Consider the following 19,001-nt stretch of genomic DNA (forward strand, 5'->3'; position numbering starts at 1 on the left):
AGTACCCAGGGCCCACATAGGCAGGCAGAAACGGCTCCAGCAGCAGCGGCACCAGGTCCACAGGGCCACAAGCTACAAGGCTCAGCCTGAGCTGCAGGAAGAGCCAGGTGAGGGATTCTCCACTCACACTGGCCTCCTTGTAAACTCAAGAAATGTGAAGGGAGGATGGCAGAGACCAATGGAGAGGCTAGTGAGGAAGGGGATCAGGAGGACCAGTGGGGAAACTTAAGCCACCATGCACAGCCTTCCCTCCCCCACCACCAGTGCAATTGCCAGCAAGCACCAGAGACCTGGGGAAGGGAATTCGCCTACACAGCACCTGGCACAGGTGATCAGAGCAGCAACCCAGCCAGCCTACCTGAGCCCACAGTGCAACAAAGAGGGACCCAAGTGGGCACACAGCATAATTAAGGCCAAAGCCATCCCAAAAGGTAACTGGGATTACACTAGGTCAGTACCCGCCAAATAAGCCTGGTAGATAGCCTCAAATTGGAAGTGCTAATTGCACCTTCCATGTCAGGGCAAATTATATGTTAAATCAGATGTATGGTTGGATTGGCCATTCTTAAATAAGCTATACTTTGGGCTTATCATTTGTTGCTTCATGATTTATAGTGCCTTTGTTTCCTCTTCTGTCCTTCATTGGGGAAGGGTTTCACTTAGTCACAAGCTGACTTGGAATCCTCTACAGACCAGAAATATTAGTCTCACAGTTGACAGGATTAAGGATGTGGGGCAACACGCATCTTTAGGGACTGTGACTTTGTTAGAGGATCTTGTCATAATACCTATGCTTGCATAAATACTCTATGCTGTATTTCATGGAATGTGTACATTGTTTAGTTAAATTTTAGAATCTGCCTGTATTTTGTTCCACCCAGCCTACTTGAATACTGTCATAGCAGGCAAACCCAACACCTAGGGTCACTTTTGTGGTTACTCTGAGAGTCTTGAAAGCCACAACTAGCACCTTAAGCTCCTACCCTGAAGATATATAACATCAGATTGATTGATACATCTAATACTGCAGATAATTAGAAAATCCAAGCATTAAATTAATGCGAGATGTAAAAATCTCTACATTATAATAGAAGAAACACAAAAAATCAAGACAATATAAATCTACCAAAAAGTATTAATGTATCAGAAATAACCTCCAATGAGACTGATTTAGAGGAAATGCCTGAGAAAGATTTCAAAAGAATGATTATAAGTACAGTCAAAGAAATCAAAGAGGAAATCAAAGGAATCAAAGAAGACATAGAAAACCAATTTAATGAAATAAGGAGGTCAATTTATAAGGAAATAGAAATAATAAAGGCAAACCAGTCAGAAATACAAGCAATAAAGAACAGAGTAGTCAGTGAAATTAAAAACTCTGTAGAAAATCTCACCAGTAGAATGAAGGAGAGAACAGAAAATCTAAAGTAGAAGACCAGGTGGCATATCTAAAACAGTCCAACAAAGGGAATGACAAACTAATAGGAAGGTATGAATGGCAATTTCAAGATACCTCAGTATACTATGAAAAGATCAAACATAATAATCCAGGGTATAGTAGAAGGAGAAGAATTTCACTCCAAAGGCATAGTAGGCATTTTCAACAAAATCATAGAAGAAAACTTCCCCCAAATTGGGAAAGAGATGCTAATAAAGATATAGGAAGCCTTTAGAACACTAAACAGACAAAACTTAGAAAGAACCTATCCTCGCCATATTATAATTAAACTACCAAACATACAAACCAAACAAAATATATTGAAAGCAGTTAGAGAGAAAAATCAAGTTACATACAAAGGCAAGCCCATCAGGATCACAGCAGATTATTTAACGCAAAGTTTAAAAGCCAGAAGGGCTTGGAGTGATGTATTCCAAGTTCTGAAAGATAACAACTGTCAACCAAGGTTACTTTATCCTGCAAAGCTATCCATTCAAATAGATGGAGAAATAAGGACATTCCATGACAAAAGCAGGCTAAAGGAATATTTGAAGACAAAACCAGCTCTACAAAAAAATACTTGATAGGATCCTTCATGTTGAAGAGAAATAAAAGAACACATATAAGGAGCCTGGAAAAAACAAACAATACTAAAATACATGAGAGCAAAGGTAAAACTGAAGAACTACAAAACCAGAAAAATGGCAAAAATAAACACACACCTTTCAATAATAACTGTTAATATCACTGGCCTCAATGTCCCAACCAAAAGATACAGGTTTGCAGACTGTGTTAAAAAGCAGGATCCTAGCTGGTCATGGTGGTGCATGCCTTTTATCCCAGCACCTGGGAGGCAGAGGTAGGAGGATCACCATGAGTTCTACCCTGAGACTACAAAGAGAATTCCAGGTCAGCTTGGGCCAGAGTGAGACCCTACCTCAAGAAACAAAGATAATAACAACAACAAAAAAGCAGGATCCTTCAACTTGTTGCCTCCAAGAAACTCACTTTTCTCTTTTTTTTCTTTTTTATTTTTTTATTCATTTTTTTAATTTATTCATTTGAGAGAGACAGAGAGAGAAAGAGACACAGAGAAAGAGAAAGAGAGAGAGAGAGAGAGAGAGAGAGAGAGAGAGAGAGAGAGAGAGAGAGAGAATGGGCACGCCAGGGCCTCCAGCTATTGTAAACGAACTCCAGATGCATGTGCCCCCTTGTGCATCTGGCTAACATGGGTTCTGGGGAATTGAGCCTTGAACTGGGGTCCTTAGGCTTCCCAGGCAAGCATTTAGCCACTAAGCCCGAAACTCACTTTTCAACAAAGGATGGGCACTATTTTAGGGTGAAAGGCTGGAAAACAGTGTTTTAAGCAAATGGGCCTAGAAAACAAGCAGGGATCAGTAGCCTAATTTCTGACAGGGTAGACTTCAGACCAACATTAGTTAGGAAAGATAAGGAAGGTCACTTTATATTGATTAAAGGAACACTCCAACAGAAGGACATTATAATCCTAAACATATATGCACCTAACATGGGGGCTTTCAACTTCATCAAACAAACACTATTAGAACTAAGGTTACAGATAACACCAAACACAGTTAGTAGGTGACTTCAATACCCCACTCTCATCAATTGACAGACTATCCCAGCAAAAATAAACAGAGATGCATCTGGATTAAATGAGGTCATAGAACAAATGGACCTAACAGATATATATAGGACATTTCATCCAAATGCTGCATAATACACATTCTTTTTAAAAAAATTTTTGTTTATTATTTTTACTTAAGAGTGACAGACAGAGAAAGAGGAAGGGAGAGAGAGAGAGAGAGAGAGAGAGAGAGAGAGAGAGAGAGAGAGAGAGAGAGAGAGAATGGGTGCGCCAGGGCCTCCAGCCACTGCAGACGAACTCCAGATGCATGTGTCCCCTTGTGCATCTGGCTAACGTGGGTCCTGGGGAATTGAGCCTCAAACCGGGGTCCTTAGGCTTCATAGGCAAGCGCTTAACTGCTAAGCCATCTCTCTTGCCCTACACATTATTTTTAGTAGCACATGGAACATTCTCTAAAATAGGCCATATATTACGACACAAAGCAAATCTTAACAAATACAGAAAAACTGAAATAATTCCTTGCACTCTATCTGATCACAATGGAATCAAACTATAAATCAACAGCAAGAAAAGCTACAGAGCATACACAAAAATCATGGAAACTAAACAATACAGTACTTAATGATGGATGGGTCAATGAAGAAATCAAGAAGGAAATCAAAAAATTCACAGAGTCAAATGATAATGAGAATACAACATACACAAACCTTTGGGACACAGTGAAGACAGTCCTAAGATGGAAATTTATAGCTTTAAGTGCTTATATTAAGAAATTAGAAAGGTCACAAATAAACAACTTAATGTTTCACCTTAAAGCCTTGGAAAAAGAAGAACAAGGCAAACCAAAAATCAGTAGATGGGAAGAAATAATAAAGATTAGGGCAGAAATTAATGAAACAGAAACAAACAAACAAAAAAAATCCCAAGAATCAATGAAACAAAGAGTTGGCTCTTTGAAAGGATAAACAAGATTGACAAACCCTTAGCAAATCTGACCAAATGAAAGAGAGAAGAGACACAAATTAATAAAATTAGATATGAAAGAGGTAACATCACAACAGATATTAGAGAAATTCAAAAAATCATAGTGACATTATAAGAACATATATTCCACTAATTTTGAAAATCTGAAAGAAATGGATAATTTCCTTGGTTTATATGACCTACCTAAATTAAACCAAGATGAGATTAACCACTTAAATAGACCTATAACAAGCATGGAGATCCAAGCAGTTATCAAAAATCTCCCAACTGAAAAAAGTCCAGGCCCAGATGGGTTCACTGGTGAATTTTACCAGACCTTCATGGAAGAACTAACACTAATCCAGATGCATCTCAAACTTTTCCATAAAATAGAAAAGGAAGAAATCCTACCAAACTCCTTCTATGAAGCCAGCATCATGGTGATATCAGAACCAGGTAAAGTAGAACAAAAGAAGACAATTACAGACCAGTTCCCCTCATGAATACAAATGTAAAAATTTTCAGCAAAATATTGGCAAACAGAATATAAGAATTTATCAGAAATATCATTCACCCCGACCAAGTAGGCTTTATCCCAGAGATGCAGGGATGGTGCAACATAAGATTGATAAATCGATAAATATAATACATTATAGAAATGGACTGAAGGACAAAAATCACATGATCAACTCATTAGATGCAGAAAAAGCATTTGACAAACTCCAACATCCATTAATGATAAAAGTCCTACAAAGGTCTGGAGAGATGGGTTAGCAGTTAAACACTTGCCTGTGAAGCCTAAGGACCCTGGTTCGAGGCTCAGTTCCCCAGGACCCACATTAGCCAGATGCACAAGGGGCTATATGAGTCTGGAGTTTGTCTGCAGTGGCTGCAGGTCCTGGCACACCCATTCTCTCTCTCTCTATCTGCCTCTTTCTCTCTGTCACTCTCAAATAAAAAAAAAGAGACTACAGAGACTGGGAATAGAAGGAACATATCTCAACATAATAAAGACTACTTATGACAAGCTTACAGCCAATATAATACTAAATGGAGAAAATCTTGAAGCTTTTCCACTAAAATCAGGAATAAAACAAGGGTGTCCACTGTCCCCACTTTTATTTGATATAGTACTGGAAGTCTTAGCTATAGTAATAAGGCAAGAAATACTCATAAAAGGGATACAAATTGTAAAGGAAGAGATCAAATTATCATTATTTGCAGATAATATGATTCCATACATAAAGGTCCCTAAAGACTCTACCAGCAAACTATTAGAGCTGATAAACACCAAAGCCATGTAGCAGGACACAAAATAAACACACAGAAATCAGTAGCCTTCTATGTGCTAACAAAAAACACACAGAGGATGAAATCAGAGAATCACTCCCATTCACAATTGCATCAAAAAATAAATAAATAAAGTACCTTGGAGTTAACCTAACCAAGGAAGTAAAAGATCTCTACAATGAAAACTTTAAAACACTCAAGCAAGAAATTGCAGAGGACACTAGGAAATGGAAAGATATCCCTTGTTCTTGGATTGGAAGAATCAATATTGTGAAAATGGCAACCTTACTGAAAGCAATATACACATTCAATGCAATCCCCATCAAAATTCCAATGGCATTCTTTATGGAAATAAAAAAAAATCTAAATATTCATTTGGAAGCATAAAAATCCTTGAACAACTAAAATGATTTTGAGCAACAAAAATAAGGCTGGTGGTATCACCATACCTGATTTTAACCTACATTACAGAGCCATAGTAACAAAAACAGCATGGTACTGGCACAAAAGCAGATATGTAGATCAATGGAACAGAATAGAGGACCCAGATGTAAGTATGGGTAGTTACAGTCACCTAATCAACAAAAACGCCCAAAATACTCATTGGAGAAAGGACAGTCTCTTCAGCAAATGGTACTGGGAAAACCAGATATGTGTCAGTAGAAGGATGAAAATAGAACCTTTTCTCTCCCTATGCACAAGAATTAAGTGCAAATCGGGCAAACAGCATATTATCAGATCTGAAACTCTGAAACTGCAAGAGGAAAAAGTAGGGGAAACCTTTCAACATATTAGTATTGGCAAAGACTTCCTGAATATAACCCCAATTACTCAGAAAATAAAACCACAGATCAACCACTGGGACCTCATGAAATTACAAGGCTTTTGTATAGCAAAGAACACTGTGAATAGAGCAAAGAGGCAACCTATAGAATGGGAGAAAATCTTTGCTAGCTATATATCTGATAGAGGATTAATATCTAGGATATACAAAGAACTCAAAAAATTAAATAATGAGAAATCAAACAGCCCAATTAAAAACGGGCTATGGAATTAAATACAAAATTCTCAAAAGAAGAAATACAGATGGATATAAACATCTAAATAAATGTTCTACATCCCTATTCATCAGGTAAATGCAGATTAAAAGTACGTTGAGATTCCAGCTCACTCTTGTCAGATTGGCTACCATTATGAAAACAAATGACCATAAATGCTGGCGAAGATGCAGAAAAAGAGGAACCCTTCTACACTGTTGGTAGGAATGCAATCTGGTCCAGCCATTGTGGAAATAAGTGAAGGGGTTCCTGGGATAGCTAAATATAGATCTACCATATGACCCAACTATACCACTACTAGGCATATATCCTAAGGACTTGTCTCACTACCTTAGAGATAACTGCTCAATCATGTTTATTGCTGCTCTATTCACAATAGCAGTAAAGAAAAATGAAGTCATGAAAATTGCAGAAAAATGGATGGATCTGGAAAGTTTTACACTAAGTGAGGTAACCCAGGCCCAGAAAGCTAAATGTCACATGTTCTCTCTCATATGTGGATCCTAGTGACAAATGATTGGACTTCTATTAGAGTAGGAATAAAAATCAGTAGCAGAGGCCAGTAAGCTAGAAAGTAGATATAAAGGAAATAGAAAGGGAGGGAGGGGGAAACTTAATAGGATGTTTGCATATATTTAAGTAGAGGAAAAGATTAATGGGGATAAAAAGACCTAAATGAGGCCAAGGGAAGAGATTGAGTAAAGGAAAGGTAGAGGGAGGGCTAATGAAAATCTAAGAGGATATAAATAAATCATATGGAAACTTACTTTTTCAGACAATGGAACACTCAAGAGCCATAGATTGTTACTAGAAAATTTTCAGTGCCAGGGATCAGATACCTTCCAGTGAGTTGTTGGCCAGGGAGGTCCTTGATGCCCCCAAAATATTACAGGCCATTGCTGGGGCACTTGGTTTCCCATGAGGAATAGATGGTAAGACCCTATTATTGAAGACTCCACATACTTGAGCTGCAAGGTCATTGAGAAATCTTACTGGAGGTGAGCTGAAAACCTCCTTTGTGTAGACCAGCTAACAGAAAGCTGGAAAAAAGTATGTGGCATGAACAATGGGAGAGAGAGAAATCACCAGTGAAGATACTCAACAGTGGACACTGCAAGCCTTAAATTTGGCCAGCCAGGCCAAGTGAGTAATGGGTGCAATAGTGGCATGTTTGTTATGAGGGAAACCAACTGCTCTCTAATTTGACTTGAAGCCTGCTCCATGGGAGGCAACACATCCCTGATACTGAAAACCTACAACAGGGGTATTCATGGGCCCTAAGGGTGTAATGCCTGCTGGTGTCTGGCTAAATGTATATACTCTGCTCATCCAACTGCCCAGTAAGCACATCTCTTTTTTTTTTCTTTTTTTTTTTCTTCGAGTTCGAGGTAGGGTCTCACTCTAGTCCAGGCTGACCTAGAAATCACTATGGAGTCTCAGGGTGGCCTCGAACTCATGGCAATCCTCCTACCTCTGCCTCTCAAGGGCTGGGATTCAAGGCGTGTACCACCACGCCCGGCAGTAAGCACATCTCTTAATGTTCATACCCATATGTTAATGCTACTCTCACTTTTGGTTAGAGGAGCTTCTTTTTTCAGATGGCAGTGATCTTGGGATGACTCAGAAGGCACCGTGGTGCTGAGAAGTGACAGAGTAGTGCTCAGCACTGAAATATCTCAATCATACTTTCCATGGCTCAGGATCCATTGTGGAAGAGGTGGTAGAAAGAATGTAAGAGCCTAAAGAAGGGTAGGACTCCTTACAACATGCTCTTCCAGACACACAATGGCCTGGATATCCGTATTCTCACAGTGCCTGACACTACCTACACAAGACCATCATAATAGGAGGAAAAGATCATGACATCAAAATAAAAGAGAGATTGATTGAGAGGGAGAGGGGATATGATGGAGAGTGGAGTTTCAAAGGGGAAAGTGGGGGGAGGGAGGGAATTACCATGGGATATTGTTTACAATTATGGTAACTGCCAATAAAAAAATTAAATTAAAAAAATTTCCTTGGCTGGGCATGGTGGTGCATGCCTGATTCCCAGTACTCTGGGAGGCAGAGGTAGGAGGATCATCCTGAGTTCAAGGCCACCCTGAGATTACATAGTGAATTCCAGGTTGGCCTGGGCTAGAGTGAAACCTTACCTTGAAAAACCAAAAAAAAAAAAGAAAAATTCCTTGGTGTTGGTGACAGCAAACAATCTACCTTGGAAGATATAAAAAGTGTGTTCTGAGATAGTCAAGATTGCTCACTGTCTATTATAAAAGCTTCAAGTTCCCTAAGTTCAGGGTTTTTCTCCTATAATGCAACTGCTATGGTTTAGTAAGTAGCTCTCCAAAGCCCACATTTAAAGGCTAGTCACTAGACTGGGGTGCTATTGGGAGGTGGTGGAACCTTAAAAATGGAGCCTTAGAGGAAGGAAGTTAGTGAAATGGGGCTTGGAGGGGATATTGTGACCACAAATTCTTCTCGCTCTCTCTCTCTCTTTTTTTTTTTTTGTTATTTGTTTGTTTTGTTTTTCTTTTTTAAAAAATTTTTTATTTATTTGAAAGTGACAGAGAGAGAAAGAGACAGACACAGAGAGAGAATGGGTGTGCCAGGGCCTCCAGCCACTGCAAACAAACTCCAGATGCGTGTGTCACCTTGTGCATCTGGAAAATGTGGGTCCTGGGGAATCGAGCCTTGAACCGGGGTCCTTAGGTATTATAGGCAAGCGCTTAACCACTAAGCCATCTCTCCAGCCCCAATTTTATTTTGTTTTTCAAGGTGGGGTCTCACTCTAGCCTAGGCTGACCTGGAATTCATTATGTAGTCTCCGGGTGGCCTCGAACTCATGGTGATCCTCCTACCTTTGCTGGATTAAAGGTATGTGCCACCACGCCGTGCTTTCTGTTTTTTTAAATAAATATTTTTATTTATTTGAGGGAGAGAGAGGGGGAATGGGCACACCAGGGCCTCTTACCACTGCAAGCAATCTCCAGACACACATGCCACTTGGTGCCTCTGGCTTTATGTGCATGCTGGGCAATCAAAATTGGGCAGTTAGGTTTTGTTTTTTTTTTAAATTTTTATTAACATTTTCCATAATTATAAAATATATCCCATGGTAATTCCCTCCCTCCCCACCCCCACACTTTCCCATTTGAAATTCCATTCTCCATCATATTACCTCCCCATTACAATCATTGTAATTACATATATACAATATCAACCTATTAAGTATCCTCCTCCCTTCCTTTCTCCACCCTTTATGTCTCCTTTTCAACTTACTGGCCTCTGCTACTAAGTATTTTCCTTCTCACGCAGAAGCCCAGTCATCTGTAGCTAGGATCCACATATGAGAGAAAACATGTGGCGCTTGGCTTTCTGGGTCGGGCTTGTCAGCAAGTGCCTTTAACTGCTGAGCCATCCCTCCAGCACCCTTCTATCCATCTCATGTCCTGGCTCCCGTGAAGTGAGCTTTCTCCACTGTGCTCCCACCATGACTCTTTGCCTTAGCATTGGCAAAGAGGCCCTGGTACCAAGCAGACATGAACTGTATCCTCTAAAACCATGAGCCAAGCAAACCCCTCCTCCTTCTAAGTCCCAAAGAATGACCCAGGCACACCAGGCAAACATCTCTACCACTCACTATGCACTCCTCCCCCTTTGTAAGTTGGCTTATCTCAGGCCTCTACAGTAACAGGGAAGGACCCAGCAGTGCCATCCATGCTCAGGTCTCTGCCCTCCTCCCATTGCAGTGAGAGGGATATGATGGAGAGTGGAGTTGCAAAGGGAAAGTAGTGGGGATGGGAAGGGAATTACTATAGTTTGTCTATAATTGTGGAAGCTGTCGATAAAAATGCAAAAAATAAAAATAAAAAGTTATCAGAGCTTTCCAGAATAGTAAGTGGGAGACTTTGGAAGAACATGAGTTTCCTGATTTTGGAGGTCATGGGGCTGGATATCATTACAAGAAAGGCAGGAGACAATCTTGTATTTTAGAAAATAAAAGGGGTAAATGTTGGTTCCCTTTAAGGGCCCTTCTGGTCTGAGGCACAAGGTAGTCCAGTAGTAAGCCCCCACACGTCCTGATTCCCTGGTGCTACCTTTGTGTAGGGTCTCACTGGCTCTTATGGCAATTGCTTATCTTAGCCTGGTCTACATCACTGCTCCTGAGGACCAGCATGTGATTTACATGTCCAGAACAATGCCACTCTGGTTATTGTGAGGACCAAAGATGGCAGGCAGGTAGGTCTGGGCTAAGCAGAGCCTGTGAAGTGAGATGCTCATAGGTCCCAAGGCTTACAGTGACAGCTCCTGGCCTGCTACCCACACTTTTCCTCCATCAATCTGACAAGAGACTCATGGCTACTAAAAGGCTTTGGAGAGAGGAAAGACAGGTGAGATCTTAACTTAAAGGGTAGGACCTCCAAATAGCATTCTGCAGAGTCAGGGTCAGGTGAGGGACCCCTGGACTGGCCAACTAGCAAAGGCCTTTGCATGAGGCCAACAGGAGGAAGTCAAGTCCAAGTGGATCATGCCCAGTTTTAGTCTGAAACATCAATCAGGGCTCCATGACCCCTATTGCAGCCTGTTTGGGGCTTGAGATCCTTTAATAAAGACCAAATAGTTTAGGCTTTGGATGAACACCACTCAGAGAACCCACCTTTTTGAGGCCAAGGTGAAAATCTCTCCATGGGTTGATATGATATTTGTTACTCCACTGGCAGAATAAAAGTAGGAGGCACACCACATTTATCAAAGAGAAGAGAGATCTTGTTCACTCCACCTACCTGCGTGGCTTGGATGTTCACATTTCCTTCTCGTAAGAGCTTCCAGACAACGGCCATGTCTTCCTTCGTCTCTGCAGAAGCCAAGGGAGTGATCATCACGGGAGTGTAGCCAGCTTTGTTCTGATGATCCACATTGCAGACACCTGCAAGGGGAGCAATGGGTGTGGGAACAGCTCCTGAGGCCAGAAACCAGGATGCACTTCAGCAGTTCAGTAGGCCTGCTGGGTTCTGCTACAGCAGGGAATAGGTGGCTTACATTTTTAGAGGCTTGTAGAACTGGCAACTTCTGCCTACAAGTTTTCTGAGGATACCCGTAAGGGAGATCCACAATAAGGACAGAGACAAGCCAAGGGATCAGGGATTATGACTTTTATTTTGTAAAGCTGTGCATAAGACATTGTCCCCACATGATGCTGAAGGTTGAGAAGTTACATAAACTATTCACATGAAGGGGAGGACTGTCCAGCTCCAGAGCCCACCCTCTTCTTCATGTAGGCCTCACTCTCACCAGCTAATATTTGTGTGGAACACAAGATTCTCGCTAGGTATGTAGGTCTTTTCCAAGGGCATATTTCTGTGCTACTGTGCAGTGTACCAGGGCCACAAAAAGTGCCCCAGGATAAACAGGGAAATCTTCCAGGAATGATCCCCATACCTGAGAAACAGAGGGAGGAATAAAACTTCATAATTCTTCTGTTAGAACAATTACAAACATATCTTTTGGGCTGGAGAGATGGTTTAGTGGTTAAGGCTCTTGCCTGAGAAGCCTAAGAACTCATGTTCAAATCTCTAGGTCCCACGTAAGCCAGACACACAGTGACACAGATGCATAAGGTTGCACATGCGCACAGGGTCACATGCATCTGAAGTTTGTTTGCAGTGGCTGAAGGTCCTGGCATGCCCATTCTCTCTCTCTTTTCCTCTTTCTTTCTCAAATAAATTTAAAATGATTTAAAAAATTTTTAAAAATCACAATGGAATGAAAAATTAGGAGTGGCTACCTGGTCTAGAGGCATGACTGTAGCTTAGGATGTGTGAAACATTGGCACACACTTAAGATGAAACAGTGAATTGAGAAGTTCAAAGAAATTCCTTTGATGTTCAAACCTTGCTTCAAAGGAGAGGTAGGGATTGTCACACATAGACTGAAGTCTGTAATCTAACTGAACCCAGGACACTTTTGGGTAGAAATTCAAAACATCCTGTGCTGTTGCTTATTGAAGAAAACAGTGGCTTTTTAAAACAAAGTTTTATTTATTTATTTAACAGTAGCTTTTTTTGGGCAATAATAAAGCTATTTAAGTAATCAAAACAGCAATCTGAGCATACCTTTCCCTGTATAAAGGGGATAACAACAGGACCTATTTTGTAGGATTATTTTGAAATTGTGGCTAATATACATAAATCACTGAGAACAATGCCAGGCCCTTGGCCAACACTCAATGAGTGCTAACTGCCATTGTAATCACCATCTAGAATGGCACATTCTTTTAGATGTAGGTATTCCTTACCACAAATCTGATTTATGGGAAAAAAAAAAGTCAATTAAGACTATGTATAAGTTATGAGCTACAGGAAAAAAAACACTCACATTTATTTCCCACCCTAAAGAATTTTTCAGGACTGTGCCATGGGACTACCCAGATACCATCCAGAAGAACTGATCTGGCTCAGTTGCCAGAAGTTTTCCACAAGGCACATCACCAGCATGGTGGCGAGAACGAAAGCTGAGTAATAACTGAGCATCCCTCACAGCTCCGACCTGGTTCAGAAGTGGCTGTATGGAGGGAGGCAGGACAGGTAGCAGCAGAGGCGGCACAAGCAGGCAGGAGGAAGGGCTGACTGCAGAGCTGCAGGATGGACTTAGGCCCAATGAACAAAGCAAGGTTGCACTTAGATCTTGGGCTCAGACTTCTTTGTCTAAAGTTTTAAAACAATTTGTGTGTGTGAGAGAACGCGGGCAGGAGCCAGGGCCTCCCAACACTGCAAAGGAACTCCAGATGCATGGGGACATCAACATAGAAGAGTTAGAAAGAAGGGATTCAGTGGAGGGGGGATTTTGGAGAGAAAAGAAAGGATGGTGGGAGGGGTTTATGATCATGGTATATTGTTTATATTTATGGGAGTTGTCAATAAAAAGTTTAAAAAATGAAAAGAAGAGAGACCCTTCAGAGAGGACACACACAGTTATACTGGAGCTGTTTCTGACCTGTGCCCAGCAGCAGTTTCACAATGGCGAAGTTGGAGTGGGACACACTGTAGTGCAGAGCTGTGTTCCCACTGCGATCAGCCAAGTTGACAAGCAGCTTCAGGAGACGAGGGGGGTGGCGCCGGGCCTCGAGGAGGTAGGCGGCCACCACAGCGGGGCTAGACAGTTTCCGGCTAGACACCCGGAACCACTCTTGACTGATGGTGTTCACACTCTGCCTCTGAAATGCCAGAATATTTCAATTCTGAGAGCTTTCTTGGACTGTGATGGCCAGGGCAGGGCTCCCCCTGACACTGGAACACCTGGCTTTAAGTGCTTTTGCCTTTCCCTCTCCTCTCCCCTGAAGCTCCCCATGTATTTACCTGGGGGATCACAAGGTAGGGTCTGAAATGCAGAATGTACTTGGTGCTTGTGTGCTTGGCCCCTATACGTAAGGTACAGAAGAGGACTGAGGGGCTAGAGAGATGCCTTAGCAGTTAAGATGCTTGCCTGCAAAGCGTAGAGATCTAGGTTCAACTCCCCACAAACCACATAAACCAGATGTATAAGATGGCACATGTGTCTAGAGTTCATTTGCAGCGCTTAGAGGCCCTGGCATATCCATTCTCTCTCTCTTTAATAAATAAATAATAATAATAAAAAAGAGGACTGCAAAGATAGCACATTACCAGGAGCAGAGAACTTTACCAGGTGACAGTGTAAACCTATTATAAGTGTAGATTGCACCCAGTTTCAAAGACCCTCTCATGCTCACACAGAGAGCCTATACTGACCTGCCCCAGACTCTACCAGGACTCTTCCTTGATTTAACCAAGCACAGCACTGCAATGATGGGAAAAATGCTAAGACAAACAGCATGATCACTAGATATGACACCCACAATGTGTTTGGCTTTCGGATTTGTTAGATCTAACAGTCCATAGCAGGTGGAAGGATTTAGTTCCTTTGTAACCAGGTACAGAACTCCATGTGTAACATGACCCAAGTGTTTAAGGCCACACATTTAGATTATTTACCTGACGGGGAGAAGATGCCGTTAGAATGGGGTTAAGTGATCTCATACTCATTTTGGAAGAAACACTAGATTTAGTCACTAAATGTCTTAACCATGTGCAAGCCCTGGATCAGCTGTGCAACCTCAGAAGTCATATATCCTTTTCGAGTCCTATTTGTCCTACTACAAAATACAGCTGGTTCCCTTGTTTCTGTGGCTGTCCAGGGTGAAGCCACCTGCAACTTGCTTTGTCTCTCAGGCAGAACAAGGCTGAGGGATGGAGGGACTGGCATCCCATGCTTTGAGCTAGTGTGGGGTGTGTTAGGCTTGCATACATAAAGCCCTTCACCACTTTTCCAGGGCAGAAACAGCAGAATTGTTTGTGTCTGAAACACATGTCATGTAAAAAATTTATCATGTTTTGTGTATATATCAAACAAATGCCAGATGCTTGCACCACTTTTTGCATCTAATTTTATGTGGGTAGTTGAAAAATTGAACCCAAGCTGACAGGCTTTGCAAGCAAGCACTTTTAACAACTAAGCCATCCCTCCAGTCCCTGAAACACTTTTCTTTATCATAATAATATATCATAATACCTTCTTTTTAGAAATACCTTCTTTAAAGCTGGAGAGATGGTTTAGTGGTTAAGGCACTTGCCTGTGAAGTCCAAGGACCCAGGTTCGATTCCCCAGTCTCCATGTAAGCCAGATGCACAAGGCGGCACATGCATCTGGAGTTCATTTGAAGTGGCTATAGGCCCTGGGGTATCCATTCCCTCTCTTTCTATCTGCTTCTCTCTCTCAAATAAATGGATGGATGAATAAATAAAATATTTTTAAAAAGAATTCCTTTCTATATCTGTGGAATTATTAGGAAAATCTGAAGGAAAATCCTGATCTTAAAGAACATAGAGGTTGACTTTAAATGAAGGGATGCAGTTGACAGAATGCCTGCCTAGCATACAGGAAGCACTGGGTTCGCTCCTTAGCATTGCATAAACCAGGCCGAGTGGTACACACTTGTAATCCCAGGGCTTGGGAGGTAGAGGGAGGAGGATCAGGAAGTTCAAAGGTCATCTTCAGCTACATAAAGAATTTTTGGGCTGGAGGGATGGCTTAGCAGTTAAGGTGTTTGTCTGCAAAGCCAAAGGACCCAGGTTTGGTTCCCCAGGGCCCACGTAAGCAGATGCACAAGGGGCCACACACATCTGGAGTTCCTTTGCAGTAGCTGGAGCACTGATGCACCCATTCTCTCTCTCTCTCTCTGTCTCTCTCCCTCTCTTTCTCCCTCTTTCTCTCTGTCCAATAAATAAATAAATAAAAATAAAATATTAAAAAAAGAGTTTGTGATTAATCTGGGCTACATGAGATCCTGTCTCAAAATGAAATTAAACAAACAAATAGCTAAGACAAAATTTAATTCTATAATTTATTTAAGTAAAAGGAGTTTTCATCAAAATTTACCTCACATATTGGTTCTTTAACAGTTTGGAAACATTTATTTGCCAAATCAGCTAAGATAAAATAACACAAATGGTTTGGGTGAGTAATAAACACTGCTGAATCGATCATTTATACTCTGAGGGCTCTTCTGCAGAGGAAGCAAGATGAGTTTAAAAGTGCTTACAGGCTGTTCCACGCTGGGGCTGACAGCTGTCTTCTGGCTCAGGCCAGCAGCTCTTGATCAAAAATAGAACCGAACCATTACAGGTTCAAATCTCCAGGGAACACGGAGGTGGGAAGGAGCAAATGGATGTATTTCCTTATTTTTGATCTCTTGACTCATCAATACACTTTAAGGGGGAAAAAGCAGCAGTCTTGTCGAATTAAATGTCAGGGCTTGGGGTGAGAGGGACATACTATTCACCACTGTCATCTTTTGATGAAGACACCAGGCCCTGATTATTGAACTAACTGGCCTTATAGAAGAGGTCCTGGGAATCAAACTCATGACCCCATTCCACATGCTCTTCTCACTTCACCCACAGTTCTATCCAGTTTCAGGACACTTTTAAGCCTAAGCCACAAGTGAGTTTGATGGCAGACACTTAGGGTATGGCTCCTGATGACCCTAGGTAAATGCCTTTGAGCCCCTGCCTGCTTTCTGGTGTGTATTAATCCTTCCACAACCAAGAGCAACCTGTCTCCTTGGTTGGTATCATTGGATCGATAAATCACAGGATGCCCAGAATGACAGGGACACCTGTGTGCACACCCATGCTGCTACCTCAAGAAAGGGACCAAAGTCACACCACTGGAAATCTCTATGTGATAATGAAAAATCAGAGTACCAGGAGCTGGTCGGTGGTGGTCTCAGTTTCTGGCAGATGTTGGCTCAATGCCTGGCATGCATCCAGAAATTCTTCTGAGGGTTTGTATCTAAAGAAGACACATAAGATACTTATATAACCTTTCTTCATGTTGACAGAAAAGACTTCTTAGCAGCTCAAAAAATATCCAAACTAGGCGGCAACAACCCCAGAATAAGGGGCATTCCTCAGAAGTATGAGTGGCCATAGTCCTGACAGATTGGCATCTGAACTCTCTGGAAGGCCATGCTTTCCTTTCATGCTCCTTTTGACAGGGGCAGGAACATGTTAAGCAGGCATGTGCTGGGCAGCTGGGAAGGAGAGAGCTGTCTTGCTGAGTGGACCAAACATCTTCTGGATAGATTGAAAGAAAAATACAAAGAACCCAGCCCATACCAGAAAAGTTCTTCAGGCCATCCCTCCATGAAGAACACCACAAATACTGAAGCAACGAGGGTGGGATGTCACAGTGACAACCCTCGTCCGCATTACTGTAAGAGTGGACTCTCAGCACCGATGTCTCAGTAGGATGCTTCACAGTGTGGTCACACAGAGGCTTCACTCAACATCAATCTTCCTGGGTTGCTGTGAGGGAGCAGCCTGTGGCCTCCTTGACAACCACCTCTCTCCTTTGTTCCCTCACCCCCCACCCGACGCAGGCTGGCATGGCAAAGGTCATGACAATGGTCCTGACTGGCCCACTTTTTACTGTAGTGAACGCCAACTCTGCAGCAGGCCTTGGTTGGACATTTCATTCCAATTTCTCTTACAATCCTCAGCTCAAACCTATGTAGCTGCTATTATCCTTATTTTGCAGATGAGGAAAAATGAGGTGGTCCTATCTTAAAGACCTTGCCAATGAAGGCACGTCTGGTTGCGAGGGCAGTGCTGTTCTTGTCATGCTGTGTTACCCCATCTGTGCTGACAGAGTCCCCGGGCCCAAGTCCCTGCTCTGCTGCGGCCTTACCCACCCCACACCGTTGTTGCCACACTGGGAAGTGCAGGTTACAGGGACTTCTCCCTTGCAGACTGTTCAAAGGATCCTAGAAAATAATACTTGTAAAGCTTATCATAGTCCCAATTCCAGTAAGAGGTTGGTTTTGCCAAGTGCTGGCTACGATAGTCTATTCCATGAAGGAAAAGTCACATTTGTTTTGTTTACCCAGCACACAGGGGCTGGCATAGCACAGAAACTCAACAAGCATTGCTGAATGGATGGGTAAGTAAGTGCACATGAGCCAGTGACAGGGTGGCAGGAGGACCATGTGCCCTTGCTACTCTTAGCAGGAAGAGGTGCCCTATTTATACCCATCTGACTCACCTCTCAGCCTTGGGATGGGAAACTTCTTCCACAGGCTCCATTTCCTGGCCTTTGTTCTGGGTGTCTTTGGGGACTCCATGCCCAGCCTTACAGCTGGGGTCAATTTCCTGGTCCTGCCTGGATTTTGGGCCGTCACATTTCTTCTCAACTTCACTGTCAGACAAGTCCTCCGGGGAGCTGTCCTCCCCACTGGTCTCCTCACTAGAGGTGGTCTCATAGCTAGGGAGAGAGACAAAGGTCACTTGGTCCATCTTTCCTGACCAGGCCCCACAGCAATACCAGTGAGAATGAAGTGGCCCTCAGGTCACATCCTCCCATCTGTACTTGTGTAGGCTGAGCTTGCCCTCAGAGCAACATAGCTCGAGGGACTCCCACGGATCCTGGGGTCAGGGAAGCAGGCCTGGTTCTGATACCAGTGGCGGGAGTAGGAGTGGCGGAGGGCGCTTGGGGAGAATGCACGGGTGACCTTCCTCTAACTGGGTGGCGTGTTGAACTGATTCAGGCAAGGTATCACTGAAGCACTTGTTTCTGGAATCCTAACGTTAGGTCCAGAGGGGGCCTAACATCCTCCACCTGAGCTCCTGCACTGTCTACTAGATCTTCAGCTCCTGGGTGGCTAGGAGATTCCTTCAGTCCCTGCTGTAGCCTGGTTTGCAAACGGCAGGTGTGGTTTACTCCTCCACACCTGCTCCCCAAACATAGCATCTGCTGTCTCAGCTGTATACTGTTTGAACTACTGCTTGGAAAAGTAAGTAAGGGCACAGGCCACTTGACACATGGCCCCACCTCCTGGTAGCAATTCTTATGTTAATCTATAAGGGACTCTATTGAAGAGTCACATCGGAGACCATGGGTCAAGTCCTTGGGAGATCTCCTCATTCCTCTGATGATGTTCCACAGGAGACCCTGAGAGAAGATGCCAGTCTGAAGGTTTGGATTTAGAAGACACTAGACGTAGACACAGGTGACCAGCGGCTATTGTGCTCCCTGATACACTAACCTTCTGTTTTGCTTAAACCCAGAC

At 42.6% G+C, this 19,001-nt stretch overlaps 1 protein-coding gene across 2 annotated transcripts in view; it reads right to left on the reverse strand.

The window, feature by feature from the left end:
- The window catches only part of Kank4 (KN motif and ankyrin repeat domains 4), a 96,098-nt gene that overhangs the window by 23,152 nt on the left and 53,945 nt on the right, over positions 1-19,001 (reverse strand). For both annotated transcript variants that reach the window (XM_045149720.1, XM_045149719.1), the window contains 4 exons: positions 17,978-18,196; positions 16,639-16,726; positions 13,352-13,571; positions 11,143-11,285 (listed from right to left, as the gene is read on the reverse strand). In XM_045149720.1, coding sequence (XP_045005655.1) covers positions 11,143-11,285; positions 13,352-13,571; positions 16,639-16,726; positions 17,978-18,196 — 670 coding nt within the window. The remainder of the gene's footprint in view (positions 1-11,142; positions 11,286-13,351; positions 13,572-16,638; positions 16,727-17,977; positions 18,197-19,001) is intronic.

Source organism: Jaculus jaculus, chromosome 5, assembly GCF_020740685.1.
Source record: "Jaculus jaculus isolate mJacJac1 chromosome 5, mJacJac1.mat.Y.cur, whole genome shotgun sequence".
Classification (NCBI taxonomy): Eukaryota; Metazoa; Chordata; class Mammalia; order Rodentia; family Dipodidae; genus Jaculus; species Jaculus jaculus.